At 31.5% G+C, this 20,569-nt stretch overlaps 1 protein-coding gene across 4 annotated transcripts in view; it reads right to left on the reverse strand.

Moving 5' to 3' along the window:
* LOC124360185 (high affinity cGMP-specific 3',5'-cyclic phosphodiesterase 9A) overlaps positions 1-20,569 on the reverse strand; it is a 641,497-nt gene that overhangs the window by 15,834 nt on the left and 605,094 nt on the right. For all 4 annotated transcript variants that reach the window (XM_046813574.1, XM_046813571.1, XM_046813572.1 and 1 more), the window contains 8 exons: positions 17,369-17,468; positions 10,556-10,793; positions 8,807-8,929; positions 7,117-7,383; positions 3,877-3,966; positions 2,646-2,807; positions 902-1,138; positions 149-291 (listed from right to left, as the gene is read on the reverse strand). In XM_046813574.1, the coding sequence (XP_046669530.1) occupies positions 149-291; positions 902-1,138; positions 2,646-2,807; positions 3,877-3,966; positions 7,117-7,383; positions 8,807-8,929; positions 10,556-10,793; positions 17,369-17,468 (1,360 nt within the window). The remainder of the gene's footprint in view (positions 1-148; positions 292-901; positions 1,139-2,645; positions 2,808-3,876; positions 3,967-7,116; positions 7,384-8,806; positions 8,930-10,555; positions 10,794-17,368; positions 17,469-20,569) is intronic.

Consider the following 20,569-nt stretch of genomic DNA (forward strand, 5'->3'; position numbering starts at 1 on the left):
TGTATTTGAGTACTATTATGTAAGTAACCTGTGGTGATACATATATTCTTTAACTTGAAACAAATCCTATTATCTTTTCCTTTCTTAAAAAGTTACTACTCCTTTAATTAGATAGTTCTTTTAGAGGTATATTTGAAACAACACATACCTTGAACTTTCAGTGGAAATTTTGAATTTCAAAGTTTTTTCACTAATGGCGACTTCAGTGACAGTTTCCTCTTCTTCTGAGTCCTCACTTAGCTCAGGAAGCATGTCTTCACTGCCCAAAATGTCTTCACCATCCTCAGCACACTGAAAGGCAACAATTGCTGTATTTAGAGTTCAGTAAATCACACGAAAATAAAGTTACTTATGTTAAGAAAGTAAAGTGACCCGGTTTTATGTGTGCTAACTATTCTTGACAACACATAGGTGTGTATTTAAAAAGTTTTACTCCGTAAACAAATGTAAAGACTGAGAAAAATGTAAAATAGTTCATGTCTGAGTATAACATAACTGTAAAGGCCTTCTTTATAACGTTTTATTCATATATTTTTGTTAACAATATACGAATAAGAGTTAAATTTCCCAAACATATGTTTATCTTTGTATTAGACCGATTCATTAAAAATAAATATGTAATTATTTTTCATTTCTTCTTTAAACATTTTAAATTACCATGCAAATAGCGTGGAGGATATTGAAAAATAATTCCGATATGGGGAGGCAAAGAACAAATATGGCCGCCGATCTGTCAATGAAAGTAGCGCGGCCATCTGTACTGGCCATACAAGCTCTGAGGACAAACTACGGCAAAACTGATGTCTGTTATCTTGGTGTGGCCAATCCTACTGGCCTTTTGAGTGCGAAGGGTTAATTGTACTAGCAAAATTCACAAATATTATTATTTACAAATCGCTACCTGTGAGAGGCAGATAGAAGCTTTCCTGACACTTGCGCCGCTGTGTGACTTCACTATATCCGAGCTGGGGGCTGTGCGAGTAGGTGAGCTAGGAACAGAAGCACTTGTGCTGTTTTCTATTGTACTGAAGTCTGCCTGTATGATGCTTTTACGATGCATTCGTTGTTCATCTTTTGCCGCCTCATTCAGCCTGCGGTAATATTCTAAGGCATCACGTACCGGTTCCACTATCATTGGCTGGAAAAGCACAGAGAAGTGTTATTTGTTACTTATTGGAGAAACATGTTGGTTGTTCACTTTAGGTTGAGCACTAATTGTGGAAATGATAGCTACAGACATAAAACAAAACTCAATTATGAGCTTAATCACAATATTCAAGCACCAAAGCTATATTCAAAATAATTTTTAGATAAAGCAGGTAAGAGTCATATATAATTGAGTTTTACCTTTTCATTATATTAGTTAAACAAGAAATAACTCATCCAATGCTATAAATTTGGGCACGACAAAAGTGAGTGCTCAGACTGCCATCTATGGAGTGAGAGGTTAGGTAGCAAACATTTGAATGGTAACAATCAAAGTTACGTGGCGCACTCCTAGCGTCGGACCTCAGAACTAACTGAATAATCTCCCAGACCTCAGTACACCTCGTCCATATGAATGATTTATCTCCTGTGTAACTAATATAATCAAAAGTTTGATTCTATCACCACATAGAATAAAATTAAACAAATTGTGTCAAAACAGAGTGTAATAATAGTATAAGACTTTGACCATAGTACGATTTTGTTATGTGAAATAAAACATTGTAAATCAATGTTGAAAGTGACTTTTCTTAACACGTTTACTGTGGAAAACGCCTCACAGCACTGAATCAGAGTAAGATTACTCAAGATCAGTATAGTCACAGAGAATGTATTAACTAAGTGTACTATAGCTAGACAGTTATTGTACAGTTAAAACGTTGACTGGGGATGCATTGTTAGAGTTAGAGTGAGAGTATACACGATCAACAGTGAACATGTTAAATTAGTATAAGAGTAATTCTTAAAAGATGTGACTTATTTAGGTGAAGTCGTATGATTTTGTTTAAGGTATGACATAAAGATATTTTATTTATTTGTGTTTTAGTTGTGAGTGGCTGCTACTTTATGTGTGTTTTGAAAATATTTGTCATATGCGTTTTACAAGACTGATAACCTCCCTGCAAAAATGTAAGATTTTATTAAGAATCCGACAGAGCCTTTTTTACATTGTGCCGTAGTCTGTCTATCTGTCTGTGAGACAGATATCTTTAAAATCCGAGACATTTAACACTTGGTACATAGGTTACTTTTGGTTCAATGAATAATTATAATGATTTTGGAGTTAAAAGATCAACAATAAGTGTAAAAATAAAATTTTAAAAAACTATTGGTAGGCACATGTTTTTAACTGGTTGTATTCATCCCAACTTATGTGTCAAATAAAAATCTTTTGTATATGAATGCTCGATCATGATGTATAATTAAAAAACAAAATGCTAGCTTCAAAAATCTAAGCTAGATCACAGATTAAAACCTGTGAATGATATTCTGCAGAGTCACATTACCTGATGCTGGATTCAAGAGGTTAATGTTCTTTTCTTTTAGATACGTTCTTAGTCACTTTAATATTATGTTTATTTAGCAAAATGTCAGTTTAAAATAGCAAGGTTAGTTAAAAAAATATGAGTTTTAGAAATTTACTTGCAGGAAAACCTCACCTGCAACTCAACAAACAGTTCACCTAGAGCTTCAAATAGAGGAAGGAGCACAAAACCTATGAAACTGCATTGTGATGAGGGCTTTGTGATTTTCTGAGGATCCATGAAAGGAGTCACAGGAAGACCTTCTTGTTTCTCTGCATTGCTCTGAGCGAAAAATTCCTGTGACAATATTTCAAAGTTAAGTAGAAATTGGATTCTATACACAAAATTATTGTTATAAAATCAAGCAAATTGTGAATAAAACATTTGAAAGTTCACTTATGCAGTATTTTACTTATGCATTCTTACAAATATTTGTTAATGATATGAAACTAGATGTATTTATTATTAGTTTCTTTCACATTTAGGTGGAAAATAGCCAGCAATAGATGTTCTGTGGCATATTCTAGATATTGCATGAGGCTTCTACTATTTAAAGTATATATAAATCAGTGCATACACAATCATTGCAATTATTATAGAGATAAAAAAAAAATTGCTACAGGATCCAGTAGGTGTTGTCTAATGAATAGAAACATACAAACTTATTGTCTACTGTACATTTCTGTTTTTCAGCAAGTGAAAGAATAGAACAATGAATATTTTTCTGTATCATTTATATTCTCTGTCATAATAAATATTATTGAATGTCCTAGATAACTAGAACAGATAATGATTTGTAACCTTTTATGTTAGTTAGTATAATAAATAAAAAAGAATATAGATAAAATAATTAAGCTGTGAGGGTAAAGAAGCGACTCTTGACTTTTAGAAATTAAAAGATGTGAGAGTAAAAGCACCAGAAAGATGTTTTTGATTCCACCTAAAATGGTATAACACGAGTATTTTCTAGCATTTCACTAATTATCTACAATGCCAGGTTTTTGAGATCTTTATTGAATGAGTCTGATTTTCTCAATATCACATTAAAAACAAATGTTCTAGATGTATTGATTTTATCAATATAACTTTTCATAATTATTGCACCATTGACCTCTGTGTTATCGCATCTAAGTTTAAATACTATAGCTCGCTGTAGTTCTAATTATTAAAGTAGTTTGTAGTATAGTACCTTTAATATTTACTGTTGTACAGATAAACATGTACTTATTTCCATAAAATGAAATTTATACAATATATTTGTTTAGCTTGAGCACAAGAGTTATGAAGTAATACAGAGGTTTTGTTTTGCAACATAGTTTTAAATTTGTTAGTGATAGTGTATCAAAGTTAAATTCAAAATGTTCACCTGTAAAAGCCTATCAAGCCAAGGTTCTGCAACTTCCATAGGCCGAGCTTCGTTGGAAATGTCTGCTACCTTGATTAGCACCATTGTCAACTGCAAGTAAAGGTAAAATTACAAAAATTCTTGTCTGAAGTTGTACCGTTAATTGGTTAATTAAATTTCATATAATGTAAAATTCACAATCTAGTCAGCCAGTATAATTTAATATTATTTTTATCCAATGTTCCGGAACTAAATTATTGGGCGGAGTAACTACCTAATTGGCACGCGTATGAATATTTTCTTCTAACCCTTTGTAGCAGCCCAACTATGTGACCGAGCAGACCTCGCGCGCTTTGTCCGTAAGTAAAAGTTATCTTTTCGTATTATTAAATTAGCCCTTTGATGCCAAACATACAAAAAATGAATGTAACGTAAAGTAAAGTTGTAAATAGTAAAGTAACGTACCCTTGAAGATCTTTTATTTGCTTGATTGAGAAAGATAAAAGTTGTGGCGTCGTCCATGGTGAACACGTTGTTATAATAAGTAATTTGTATCATTAAATGGCTAATACCGTCGCGAATTTGTTTTAGGCGAGTTCACGTAGCTCACGTAGCTGATGTATCTCATGTGTTGTTTGAGTAGATGGCTACCACTTTCCCAACTCTACTCCTCTTCTAGAAATAACCGTTCTTAGACTACAGCTTCAATGTCTCGTGCCAAGACGCCGACACCCGGGTGGTGAGTCTACATATTGCGAAGGGAAGTGAAGTCTTATTGTTTTATAAAGTAAAACATCGTAGGCATAATTCCATAGAACATTGGATATTTTAGGCCCACCTAGAAAATATACTTTTTTAGTTCTTGTATTCTAAATGGCAGCAACGTGGCAAGGCATATATTTAATTTACCATCCAAAAGTGGTGCTTGTAAGTTTCACAAATTAAAATATACTTATAAGTAAACTTTGCAATTCGAGTACTTATTACTACGACCTCAGAAGTCACCACCCCCATGAGTAATCGTCAAACGGTACAAAGTCATCATGATCCTTCTTTGTAACATCTGTATCTGGGTCTACTAAACTCCTATCTTCCTTTAAACCAAATTTGTACTTGCAACAAAATATGTTTTTAAACAATGTTCCATTATTCAAACTTTTGAAATCAATGTTTAGGAAAAGGAAAATGATGTTTATAATAAACATGTTAATTTTTTTCCGCAAAAAGCATTAAAGGTCAGGAGAGATGTTAGGAATGATGGTTTATTTATTGTTTACAAAACAAGAGCCTTTCTCAATGGAAATTATGTTCCTAAATCTCTCCACAGTCATAACAATTAAATTTTAGTCTTCACTACTCATTATGCACTACTCATTATAGAAACATTAAAAATAATCCTTATTAAAATCCCTTAGTATGTCACTGCTATAGTAAAAGTATACCATAGCAATATGAATAAATGCTCTCACTTTCCTAACACACTCAGTTGCAAACAAAGCATTTTTGTTAGATGTATTTACCAGTATTGGGATTCAAGGATAAAAGTCATGCTTTTTTACCATGCATAGATCTATGTCTGTGGTTTACAGATCTAGAAGTTTAGTTTACTAGTTCTGTCAGTTTGGTTTAAATGAAATGTAATAAACATTTAGTTTGATCTATTTTATTTAACAAATTTGATAACTTAGTTTTTTTCTCTCTTTCATCTCTGAAAGTAAAATTATTGAAGAAAAGTTCTGTATTTCCAATAAGTTTTGGCTTATTGCAATATAATGATATTACTAAGAGCCCGAATTAATCGTTTAAAAATTGATACATGTGATTTAATGATGTCTGCCTGAAGAATTTCTGAGTGACTTCTAAGTTGTTAGAGCAACCTCTAGAGCAAGTGGTTTTTAAAACAGTATTTTTTATATTTGCTTTCTCTTAACATTTTTTTGGAGATGATAGATGATCAGTCATAATTAAATAAGCTAGAATCCTAACAATATTGCTTAGATTCAGAAATGCATTCAAAACCATTGCAATATAATTAAAATTAATATTAGTGATGTTGTTTGAATTATAAAAGATTGTTAGGAAACAGACTGAACATATACTGCGAAATACAAAAAAAGAGTCTAAAATTACTATGATAAAGATCATATCAGATGTACATAATATTAATCTAAATCATATCTGAATAGTATCACCGAGATAAAAGAAATCAACTTATAATATATGCATGATTATTTGATTTTACAATGTCTTATCAAAATATTTAATTACCATTAATATACCTACAGCTCCATAAATGACTTAAAATTACTTTTATATATTTAAACAATCAAGCACAAATAAAAGAGATTGCTACATCATCACACAAGTAACGTTCTGGTGAGAGACTCGCAGGTGCACTCACCACTATTTCTTGGAATGTGTTGCCTAGACTACACTATCTAAGATCGTAAGGACACGGTTCAAATCACTCCAATCATACAAGTCAATAAGCATGACCTTGACTGGCAAAAATATGTTGGAATATATTATCTACTGATAGGCAGATCAAAAAGAGATGCTTTAAGCTCGAGCGCAAAACAACCATTGCGATTTGGACTCATTACATGATCAATAGAGAAGCATTGGCAGCTGAACATCTTAGTAAAGAACTGCAATATATATTTAACGTTGTTACCGGTACAATCAATATTTAACATTAACAATCAATAACATTAAAAACACTCCTAAAAAGTAAGACTTTTAAACAAATGTGCAATGACATGGGTCTGGCTGCTCGTATTTTAATCTACATTAGTTGTCATTGGTTGTCTCTTGGCATTGGCATCCTTTCTAGGGTTTCCACGGGCTTGCAGGAAACGAATAAAACTCCTTAATTCACATTTGGTAGGGGAATCAATAGATTAGCGATGTTTGTGTGACTGCAGCTCAACATAAACTGAATACTTGAACTCGACAGTGACAAATGTAGTGGGGAAGATGCACAATAGACTACTGCGTACATTGCGGACCTTGTAGTATGGATTATATGTCTAAAAGTGTCATCTATATAAGTCATGACCCCCATGATTTATAAGTTGATTATAAATTGGGTTTCTTTAATTCATGTCAGAGTATTATGAGAACAAATTAATAGAACTGTTAAGCACATCAGTTGCAAAACATGTATCATATGATTACAATACACCAATATGTATCATGTTCTCAAATTTTAATCAATGTTTTGAAAATCTTTATTGGAATTACAGGTATATTTCAGCTTACCAGATTGACATGAGTCTTGTTTGTGAAGTCAAATCCGTCTGCTACAGCATCCTTGAACTGTGCCAGTATCTCGTTATGGCGTGCCATGTCAGTGGCTAGGATGCACCGAATGATTCCCTCCCGTACCACTCGGAATGTCTCGGAACTCATTGTGCTGAAGATGTTGCACTCGGGCAAATCCAAGATACGGAAAGCCATGGAACAATGGTGGTTCTCTAAGGGGGAGATGTCGTTGTACCGCAAGGCTAACTCTGTCCGTGCATTTATCTGAAAAAAATATGAGATAAAAATGTATATACACTAGTTAAAATTTTGTTTCATACAGAACAATAAATGTTTACATTCAAGTATTAGTTAAGTATTGTGATTCTTCAATTTAAACTAAATATTAAATTATGATATTGGTATGGTAAACTTCTGATAATATTAAAGAATAAGTAAGATACTAACCAGGATTACTATACCTGTTTGCTACTATCACATTTAGAAAAAGGAACTAAATATTTAAATCTTTAATCTTATCTCTTTGGCTAGTTAGTAAAAAAACTACATATCGAAATTACAAACTAGAAAAACAGAATAACCAAACAATGATGCTGTGACAAACAAATCAAATCACAACACATAATGTGAGGCAGGTACACACAGTTCATCTAAAACCACAAGAAAAGTACAAAAACACACCAACTGACATGTTAGGTGAGGTGTTTTTATTTGTTTTAACATTTAACAAGTTACAATCCTTTTGCCCTTTCATATATTCTAATGTCAAAGATAGAGTAGGGGACATAGCAGCTCCTGAAATGAGGATGTTAACACCGATTTCACATTTAATATTTCCATAAAACCTGAGCGTACATAGCCTTGGTGTTAGGGTTTACACAGTGAGTTTCTTGACTAATTTCTTGGTTCAACACTTATATATATCACATTCAAGGTCAAGAAGACCTACCATGGTCTTCTGAGTTTTGGAGTTTTAGTTCAACTTTCATTATATTAGTTACACAAGTACTAATCAAGGGTTCAACATTCTTTGACATTATGACACGACACTACATCCCTTCTGAGATTTAATGTACTGCATAAGAACTGTTATACTGCCATTAAGAGCAAGAAATTCAGACAAAGTAATATTTTACTCAATATAGCTTGTTATAGAGGTTTAAGATAAATGGTGCTGATTAAACAGTGTCCTCAAACTACTAAGGTCAAAATAAGTAAGAAATGTCATGTATACTCCTATCTTGCTTAGTTTACCATCTGTGTCCATTTCTATTTTTCTGGAAAAAAGATTATATCTTGAAATCAAGGAAAGGTATATAGTTCAAACTTTGCAAAATGTTTAGTCTGATTAAGACCGGTTGTTGATTAAGTTCCAGAAAATTTATCAGCTATCAAAAGGAGATTTTATGACAAATTTATATGAATAGTAAAACATTGGTTACTTTTCGATGAACATTTTGATACAAAGTTTATTTAGCTATGAAAAATAATAACAAGGTATTGAAGGTTTTATTTAGCACTTGCCATAAGAAAATCAAACTTGGTATCCTTTCCACAATCGTGTGTGTTGAACAAACACTTACAACTCTATGTATGAAATTTTGCAACCAAACATACTAATAGCTGCTTCAGAATATGGACGTGAAAGCAAGCAAACACTATTAAGAATATGGTAACAAGTACTTACTTGATAGATGTTGTTATAGCCAGGGTGATCCAAGTCATGGCATATACAAGAAGTGATGAGGATTAGAGTTTCCAAATCTCCAATTCGACTTGGCAAGTCAACTCTCCAGGCCATAGCATACATCTGTAATACAAATAAACCATGTACTGCAACAATATTTGAAACCAAATTTTAGAGTGTTGGTAAAAATGAAAAGTATAAATTGTGTAACTAAATTGCTTTAAGAAAACTAAACACTGCCTTTTAAAAATTAATGTTTATTTTTTCATCCGCACATATTAAATCCCACACAAATTAATAGTTGTAATTTGATATGTTGGTGTTTAATATCAGAGTATTATTATATCATATTAAAAATAGATTTAGTTATTGAAATGATAACTAAGTGAGAGAGTTATATTCTGAAATACGTGGCTTTACTTTATGTTTTTGTAGAATAAACGGTTTTTAGATTTATGAATAAAAAGTCTATTGAGATTGCTCCTGGGTGCTCTCTTGAATGATCTTGTATGTAGAGCCGCTCTGCTTAACCAATATCTATAAAAATAGAGCTATGTGTATTGATCCAAGTATCTACAGTTTATTTTAGATGGAGTTTTAAACATTTTGGAAGAATGTATTTTAAACAACAGCAGTTAATTGGAATTTTGTCTTCTTCAAGAATTTTCTGTTTCCTTAAAGGAGACAGTTTTATACTGGCCTTCAGGATTGTTATCTTAATATTTTAATAACAAATTATTATTTAGTTTGAAATTAGTTATGAAATATTATTTCACTTTTGAAAACCAGTCTTGACTATTCAAAAATTTCTGTTGTAAGTGAAAAGAATGAACTGCATTGCATTGTAAATATTTATTTACATCTTATAACATAAAAGTCTTTAAAGATTTTTATAAATAAAACACATTTAACCTATCAGTGCGTGAAAAATTACATTACCAAATCTGTATAAAATTCTTGTTCAAAGGCTATAAAAATCATATTAAAGTTTTATATCAAATTAAATTTTAACATGATAATGTGAAACCTGTCCTGTGATAAGATTTCCTGCATTTTATGAAACTCAGCTTGAGTACCTTCAACATCTTAATTTTTTTAATCTGTTCTAATTTTAACACATATTTTAACACAATAAATAGTTATCTTACATTGTTACCAGTTTTTTTTTTCAAAAATTAAATGTTTATAAAGGTTCTAACATAATTTTTTAATGTTTTAGAAGTATTTAGAAATTCTGATGGGGAACTGCATTCCGAAATTTAAATTACAACACATGTGGATTATATAATAATGACTTATATAGAGTGTGTTAAATATTCATGAATGTTTCATTTACTATCACTGGGTAAATAAATAAAAATGTTCTAATATTTATTTTTTTATTGCATTTAAAAAAAATTGTTTTTATTTACCAAGAGGTAGTAAATTAAACTTTTATCCTATGCTCCAAGATTTTTCAGTCATTCATGCATGCACGAATGACTGCATGAAAGAAATGCATTTGATGTGATGTGCATGTTGATATAAAAAATATTGTCATTGATATGAAAATGTTAACTGCTTGCTAACACTCATGAAAATGTATAAGCACTATTGCATCTAGTGAGAAAAGATATATCAAAGTAAACTGTTAAGGATGATGGATTATATAAAAGTAGTTGAATATGACTTTAATCAATATTATCAGTATACACATCAAATTAAAGTAATAAAATAATTAAAAAAAACCAGTTGTACTATGTTACATACCATTTGGGAGACACAGAAACAGTGCCTAAAGTTGTGGAATGGGACCTCGTTGTAGTTTTTGTAAACTTGGAATAGGAAATTACGTAGAGTATTGAGGTCAATATTGAATTTCATGGGCAAGTCAAAGTCTAGGAACATGAACTGCAGGAGCAGAAGGATTTCTTCATCTTGCCAGTCGGAGCAGTCAAACGATGGCAGCCTCAGACACTGACGCACCTCCTCACTGATGTTCTCTTCACTAGAATCAAATCAGAAATTATTTCCTGCCATGATGAAGTCATAGAAATGGTATTCAGATTTGATCTAGATTCCCCATATATTCTGGAAGGTTGGAAAAAGTAAATTTTAATACTCGTATATAGACAGTAATAACTAAAGAATCGTAAGTAAAAAGCACAATAAAAAACATTCTGTAGGAGATCACATTGGGTGGAATTGTTTTGAAGGATTGCTACCATGTCAAAAATTAGAGCCATTAGGGAATTTGATTTTCTTTGATAAATGAGTTGACAGAATGTGAACTTTGTGACATTTGCAAATGCCAATTTTTAAAGCCATCCAAATTGATCAAATTTATATCACGCACATCAGATACATAACGCTGGAAATTTTTTTATACATGACACTTTTACTAACTTCTCCATTTAAAAAATCTCAATACAATGCCTTTTTTACTTCTTATAACTTACATACCTTATTAAAGCAGAAGGTAATAGCACTTATCTTATGTCTCTGTTGCTTTGACAACCGTAAATTACATCCAATTGTTCAAGTTCAGTTTGTCCATATAACGGTACATGTTATAAAATTATGCATATCCTAAATTAAAATTTTGTACCTTATTTTGTTATAGTTATCAGCATTGAAAATTAACCTTAATTCGATATTTGGGTATTATTTATATTGACAAATTGAGTCATTACTCAATTTTCTCTACATATACATACAAACAAATCAGTCCATTTCAAATGGTCTTCTTTTTCTGGTGATATATTTCTCTATTCTAAAATAAATATTCATTATGAAAATTATATAATTCTATACAACAAAATAAGTCAAACACTTCTTGTAAACGTGTACACTAGGGCATGTCATTCAGAATTGCTTGATTATAACATGTTTGAATTTATTTCGTTATCAAATGTTACTTTAAGTGATCTTTCTTATTTAAAGCCTTAATATGTTCACGGTGAACAAAGTTTGATTACAAATTAAATTAAGGCTGTAATATTAAAGCCCATGAAGTTGAATTTCAATTATAGACAGTAATAACTAAAGAACCATAAGTAAAAAACACAATCAAAACTATCTGTTGGAGATCACATTGGGTGGAAATGTGTTTGTAGGCTTGCTATCATGTCAAACGTTAAAGCCATTAGGGAATTTAATTTTCTTTGATAAATGAGTTGACAAAATGTGAACTTTGTAACTACTGATAAATTTTTAACTGATAATTTTGAAAGCCATCCAAAATTAATCAAAATGATATCACACAGATTTGAGAAAAATAACACTGGAAATTTGTTATATGTTACACTTTTATCAACTTTAACATTTTATAAATAAACAAATCTCAATACAATACCTTTTTTACTTCTTATAACTTACATACATTATTAGAGCAGAAGGCAATAACAATTATCTTATGTCTCTGTAGCAGTTTGACAACCATAAATTACATCCAATTATCCAAGTTCAGTTTGTGCATGTAACGTTGTATGTTATAAAATGATGCGTATCCTACATTAAAATTTTTTACCTTATTTTGTTATAGTTATCAGCATTGCAAATCAACATTAATTCAATATTTGGGTGTTATTTCTACTGACAAATAGTCATTACCCAATTTTCTTTACATATAGGCCTACATAAAAACAAATCAGTCCATCAGAAGTGGTCTTCTTTCTCTGGTGATATATTTATCTATTCTAACATAAATATTTATTATTAAAATTATATGATTCCATACTACAAAATAAGTAAAACACTTCTTGTAAACATATATCCTAGGACGTGTAATTCAGTATTGCTTGATTATAACATGTTTGGATTTATTACATAATCAAATGTTACTTAAAATGATGTTTTCTTATTACAAGCCCTAATATGTTCACAGTGAACAAAGTTAAGATTAAAAATTAAATTAAGGCTGTGTAATTTAAAAGCCCATGAAGTTAATCAGCTAACGTTTCAGTGTGTAACTTACATTTTACAAAGTAGCAGTGCACAACCAACTTCGGGTCAGCAAAGAGGCTTCGCATTAGAGACATAAGTTGTGATTTATGTTCACCCTGGGTATAAACTTTTAGAATTCGTACTCCCAATTTCATACTTCATAAGTTTTGTTTGTCATGTCCACAGAGTTCTATACCACTGAGCTCCCTGCCCTCGGAGCTCTATCAGCATACTTCATCTAGATTCTATATTAGCATGGAGGCTAATTTCTGACCTGACAGTGAATTTATTTGGTGTTAATTTCAATGATTTCATTTCATTTTATGTAATGTGTTAGTCTATGCAACCTTTTTAAATATTTAAACACGCTTTTTATGAAAAAATACATTCACATTTATATTCCAAACAATAAAGTTTCACAAGGTTTCAAAATATTATGTCTAATTTGACAGTTTTATCACCTAATTTTTATAACTAAGAAAATGTAAAGCAGTGTCATCATTTAAAATTAATCCTTTGTCAGAAAATATCCTGTAGTGCAAATTTAACAACTTTTCAGTATTTCTATGTAAAGTATACACCGATTCACTTTTATTTCTTTTAATAAAACAAAGATACTTCATAATTCTATTGTTCACTTCATTCCAGGCTTTATGAGTAAAACTTTTAAAAACATAATTACTTATTAGATTGGGAAATCCATATAAATTTTATGGATTTATCAAAGTAAAAACATTATTTTGGATTCTGGTGTCAGTGATGATAGCAAAAAGTCTATTAAAAGAAATGCAGATATATGTGTAATAGCTGTGTTTTTACACCTTTTCTGTGGTTGATCTGAAACTCCAGCCCAAATCCGATTATCATATTACTCAGGCTAGACTCTGGTGATTATTTGTTTACATATAAAATACTGTGCTCAAACCAGGATTCAAACCAAGATCCCTGGGGTGGTTATCTGAGATGACATTCTGCTGCCATATAAAAAAATAATTTTATGAAAGAGACAGAAATAATAATGTTATTACTAACAATGTATACACATTCAGGCATTGTAGACTCTTGGAGCAATTGGAAAATTCTTTAAATATTATTAAATGTTAATAAAAACACTACTTTTTCCAAATTTTTATTTTTTGGACGAGGCCTTTCGAAACCAAAGATTTCATCTTCAGGCAACTCCACAAAAAATTTTACATATAAAATACTGTGCTCAAACCAGGATTCAAACCAAGATCCCTGGGGTGGTTATCTGAGATGACATTCTGCTGCCATATAAAAAATAATTTTATGAAAGAGACAGAAATAATAATGTTATTACTAACAATGTATACGTACATTCAGGCATTGTAGACTCTTGGAGCAATTGGAAAATTCTTTAAATATTATTAAATGTTAATAAAAACACTACTTTTTCCAAATTTTTATTTTTTGGACGAGGCCTTTCGAAACCAAAGGTTTCATCTTCAGGCAACTCCACAAAAAATTTTACATATAAAATACTGTGCTCAAACCAGGATTCAAACCAAGATCCCTGGGGTGGTTATCTGAGATGACATTCTGCTGCCATATAAAAAATAATTTTATGAAAGAGACAGAAATAATAATGTTATTACTAACAATGTATACGTACATTCAGGCATTGTAGACTCTTGGAGCAATTGGAAAATTCTTTAAATATTATTAAATGTTAATAAAAACACTACTTTTTCCAAATTTTTATTTTTTGGACGAGGCCTTTCGAAACCAAAGGTTTCATCTTCAGGCAACTCCACAAAAAATTTTACATATAAAATACTGTGCTCAAACCAGGATTCAAACCAAGATCCCTGGGGTGGTTATCTGAGATGACATTCTGCTGCCATATAAAAAATAATTTTATGAAAGAGACAGAAATAATAATGTTATTACTAACAATGTATACGTACATTCAGGCATTGTAGACTCTTGGAGCAATTGGAAAATTCTTTAAATATTATTAAATGTTAATAAAAACACTACTTTTTTCCAAATTTTTATTTTTTGGACGAGGCCTTTCGAAACCAAAGATTTTATCTTCAGGCAACTCCACAAAAAAATTTTTTTGTGGAGTTGCCTGAAGATGAAACCTTTGGTTTCGAAAGGCCTCGTCCAAAAAATAAAAATTTGGAAAAAGTAGTGTTTTTATTAACATTTAATAACATTCAGGCATGTTTGAGCAAATCTCAACATTTTAATAGTGAATTATTTAAACAATAATAATTTGTTTACTAAATAAGTAATTGAAAAATTTGAAAATTTGGGGAGGGGAGCAGGACCCCTTGGACCCCCTTGCTGGCTACGTCCTTGTTAGTTAGTTATTATTTTCTTCCAACCATAACAAGTAGTTTGCAATGTAAGCTATTGATTCATCTAATTTAAAAGAATTGTCATTTGCAATATAAAAATACAATCAGTCTCGAGTAAGTCACTTTTATATCAACAGAATATACTCTAGTTTCCATATTTTATTGTTTGGTTCCACCAGATGCACTAGTATTTTAGTATTTGATAGGATACACTATATTATCAACTACACTGGGATTACTAGTACTGATACTCAAATAAAAAATCCAAACAATGTTTGTAACTGACATCTGACGTATGTGCTACAAATAGTGAAATATTATTTTAGTTCCTTATTTGGCCAAGAGATTGCAGCAATTACCTGCATGCCTGGATAAAGATTGAATTTTATAATATTGTGTCATACAGTGGGTCAAATTTAGTGGTCTACTGAGCTGGGAGGACAATCTCATAATTAAAATTCAGGTGCTAAGAAGTAAACATTTAAATATTTACTTTGCATTGAATTCTTTTTGACTCTGGAAGAAAGGGGATAAAAAAAATTGAAATCTTTATCATCACATACAACTTTAAAGTGTTGGGATTCTTTTAACATGCTATTTATTGGAATTTGTTCTGTGCTTGGAATTAGTAATAATGGATGAGCTCTCTGCTAAATATTATGTGTTTATATATACAAGATTTTTGTAGAGAAAGAAGCGTATTTTTAAATAGAATGCGAAAGAAAGAAGCAGTAACAAATTACACTTTGACAGGTGTTTTAACAGTTGCTAAACTATTGGAAAATCTCAATACAAACACTGATGAAAACATAATTAATATTAAAGACTATTTAGTTAAATATAAAAGTATTTGTAAACTTTTATATAAAGCCGTTTACATCAATAACCCTTTCCAGTAGTTATTTTACATCATTAATTACGATTAAAACCAGAATCTATAAACGTTTCAATCATAAAAGTTATAACCTCAATCAGTAGTTTGGATTGCTGTAATGAAGGATGTTTTAAGAGCCACCAGATCATTAAGACAATCTACTGGAGGAGTTACCAACACGGGAAGGAACTTATCACAAGAATGCTTGAGTGAAGTTTACGAACAAAGTTGGTTCCCAGTTAACGGAATTTTATTCAAACTACCATTCCAATCTGACTTACCAATTAATAAATAATGTGTATGACTACGTTAATTTGTAGGACTACATAAAAAGGACATGTTGTTGATTTACATTCATATATGTGCTTTATATAATAATTTCTGTGTAGTTTTATAATTGAATACCTGATAAGTGATTTTCATCAATTGAATTTTCTGTACATTAATCACACTGGTTACATATACATATAAATATATAATACAGTAATAAAGTGACTGAATTGAGAAAATGTTGAAATATTAGAAATATTATTTTATCTAATATTTGTTTATTTTCTCATTTCAGTTGTTTTATTAAGCCATTCAATCATTATGAATTTGAGTATAAGGTACATGAACAATATTTTCAAAGTGATGAAAAGTTGGGATGAAAACAATAATTTTATTCTTAGATGAATATCAGCAAATTATCGCCAATGGGTTGGAGCAATATTTAATACCCGCATAATTTTACCATTTGTCTGTACAGAAACTGCCAAACGGTTTGATCTGCAATCTCTAAATTTTACAACATGCACAATTATATACATATAAGGAAAACATTTAGTTATGGTGCAAAATGTAAAAGTGAATGAAAGTACTATCAAATTCCAGATTTGTCAAATATTTGTTTGCAATAATAGTGTTGAAAGTAATAATGTAACCCATTTCTACTTATTCAATAATGATTCACGTTGGGTCAATACCTATTCAAAATAAAACGTATGAGGTTTTAATACAAAATATTTTTAAGTAATATTTAGGAAAATATTAATTGCATGATTTGGAACATTGCTTGTTCTGGAAATCTCTGTGGTGTTGTACCCACGCTAACAATGTGCAATAAGTGGGTTCTATTTTGTGTCAGCTTTTACTGTATTGTAATACAGTAAACTTCAAAACACAATATTAGTAATATATGCTAATGCTTTTTTAAAAATTGATCAGTAAACTGATACAGAACAGAATTAATTACAAATTTAGTTTAAAAATTAATCAGGTACAATATAATATACAAACAAACATTTGATTTCGACCTATTTTTTATTTCAAAATCATCTTAACTATGATATTCCTCATGTAATTTAAGACATTACATTAATTAATTTTAAAATGTACATTACATCTTTCAGTAACCAAATCCTATGTAATGTTTATAGCGAACCAATTTGTACGTACCAAATCTTTAGAAACTTTTCCCGGACCTGCTTTTGCCTTGCGTCACTTTGTCGTCGGTACTGAAGTCTTCTGTTGGTGGGTGGTAAGTCTTTATAGCAGCCTGAAACAACAGTTGGGTCTTCATAATCAAACAAAACCAGACATCCAAATTGCTGCAGCTGTTCCACTAGAGGATTAATTTACAAAAGTTTACAATAAGTATAATGTGGATTTCAAACATGTGCAATGATTAAATCTAAGCAGTTTCTGGGTCAACTTAAGTCTCTTACGCTACTTAATTAATCGATGCAATATCCATCAAGATTGGAATACTAAAGTGGTATAAGCTTGAATTTAGCTACTATCTCGAGAGTGGATTTTTGTGCAGTGGTACTTTCTAAGGATCGTCATATTAAAATTTTAATGAAATTGAAGTTGACCTACTAGTTCCTCAGTATTACTGATTAGACCTGGTGTAGAACTACGCTAAGTTACCAGATCTTAATTATGTTTTGTACTATCCTCAGTAAAATACCTATTTTACATTGATTAGAAAATTGTCCTAGACAAACATAACATCCCATAGCAACACTGAATCTCACAACAAGAAAGGGCTAAATTTATACTTCACCCGGCGGGTTATAATACAGAACAATATAATTTTTCATCACAATTTTGGTGAGATTACAACCCGTACGCGCTGGATGGAAATGGAATGAAGCTAAGAGGATTTAGTGGGATCAGAACAAATTGGTCTATCAAACTGTATTACGGGAGTCAGTCGGAATATTGATGGGTGGGCAACAGTTATGTCATCGGTCTCTTGACACAATTCATCTCAGTTTACTAGGACGATGAATGCTAATTTTGCTTACTAATCAAAAAATAATTATAAGTTTCAGTGGTATTTTGTATAAAAAATAGTTCCATCAAAAACGCCTTCTTATACCGTATGAGTAACAATGGCAGCTGTAACATTGATCACCAACTGTCTTCAATGAAATAGTTTCATCATAAGTTGGTTTAAAATAGATGCTTCCACCATTCTTCACAATTTGTTACATTATAATGACAAACTCTTCATTAACCCACTTGAATATTTGTATTCTTGTTTCTACCATAGCAATTTGAAAACATAAATAGTAAAGATATGATTTAATTGACATGTGGGTAATATGATCAATACATAAAGAACATGAAATAGTTGCAACATGATGATTAAAATGGTGATATATACACATAAAAAATGTATACATCTTAGTAACACTGCGGCTCTATCCTGAGCGACTAAGTAGTCTAATAAGACAGCAAGCGCACCGAGGCATCTGTCACAGTCAACATGTTTAACTACTGTATAATGACTGGTTAGTTGTAATACATGTAGTCAACACCTTCACTGCATCTCTATCCTGAGTGATCCTAAGTACAGTCTAATAAGACAGCAAGTGCACTGGGGCATCTGTCACAGTCAACATGTTTAACTACTGTATAATGACTGGTTAGTTGTAATCAGGGGTGCCCATCCCCCCAAAGGCTATGGCGCATTCCCCCCCAAAAAATTTACCATTCATGGGGGTGTATAAATTATACAGTATAATTATTGTCAAATTTTTTTAAACAAAATGTATAAACAACACATATGCCATACAAAATAATAAATCAATGTTACAGTACTATAATTAAAAGTCAAAATGGCTAGAAGGTGTTTCAAAAAGGTAACTAACTTGATGAACTTAACCCTTGATTACCCTTGATGGCCTTTGTAAAGCAGCAGTTTTTTCCTGTTCTCACTTGAAATGCCAAATTTGTCTATGATCTCACTGTTTGGAATTGATTGTAAAATATCCTTTTCGGATGCCAAAACCAACATATCAGACAACCAGGTATCACCCATACTGCTTCTCAATCTATTTTTAACGATTTTAAGTTTGCTCATTGCTCTTTCAGCTGAGCAAACTTGTTGCTGGCAGGGCGAGAATTATCTGATACAATGATGTCAAATATGGAAACCCAGATATCTTCAATAAACAGCGATAGGGTCTTATAAAGCCCTTCTTGATCCATTGATCAAGATATCGTTTGATTTGCAATTGTACTTGTACAATCCAATGTTTCATCAGAAGAATCTTCGGTTTCAACTTCAACTTCTTCATTGGTTAGTCTTGCATTTTTGTATTTATCATCTTTTGAAGAAAGGACATCTGACAGGTCAATATTTTGATAGCTGCCTTTGTATAACTGGCTGAAAACATCAAACTCCTCACAAAGTTTCTCGGTATCCAATCCATAGTAACCACACAGGTCACTGACAATGTCTGGGTTTAGGGTGTCGTCCCCAGTGTTTAGAAGCTTTTCGTGAGAAAAAATGAGTCATTTGCTGCACAAAATTTAATGACCTTTCAGGAAAACGATCATGTAGTTGTGTGATCACGGAATCAAGCACTTTAAAGAAGACTTTCTGTCCTCAGTTTTGCCATAGGATCTGATATTATTTCATCAATGGCAAGTTCGTCCATGAATCTTTTTCTCTTTCGGATTCGTTTGTTTGAAGTTTTCTGGAGATTGTTGTTCTTGAGCAAAATGACTAATACTGCCCACCATTTTGTCCCATCCCTCGTCGGTTCTCATAGATTGGAGTTTAGAAATAGTTTCAGACACCACTGTCGGAATCATTCCATAGTCAATAATTTTAGACTGTAAACAAACAGTCACTGGTGACAGAATTTTGAATAGTTCGGCAGCAATGATCATAACTGCAGCAGATTCATAATCAAATAGTGCTTTCAGAAGTCCTTTTGCTGATGTTCTTGATGTCCGTTTCAGATTGAGTGTTATCAGATATGTCTTCCAGGGTTTCTCTTAGGACATCATAGCAAAGTTATAACGGTTTTTTACGGCATCGTTTTTGCTTGACCACCTTGTCGTTATTGACTCTTTTCAAACGCTTTTTTCTAGCCTGACATGGACCTTTTTCTAAACTTCTCTACGAAAATATGATTGTCTTTTATGTCCAGACATGAAATTGTACAGTTCTTGCAGAGTTGAGAACATGTCCCTTATTTGTGGGCACAATTCCATTGATTTTTCGACAACTAAGGCAAATCTATGCGAACAACACCCAAATGTAGAAATGCTTTAGGGCATTCCTTGAGGACAAATGATTTGACCCCACTAAATGGACCACGCATGTTTCCCGCACCATCCATGCTCTGCCCAATCATT

The sequence above is a fragment of the Homalodisca vitripennis genome, chromosome 4 (assembly GCF_021130785.1).
Source record: "Homalodisca vitripennis isolate AUS2020 chromosome 4, UT_GWSS_2.1, whole genome shotgun sequence".
NCBI classification, from domain to species: domain Eukaryota; kingdom Metazoa; phylum Arthropoda; class Insecta; order Hemiptera; family Cicadellidae; genus Homalodisca; species Homalodisca vitripennis.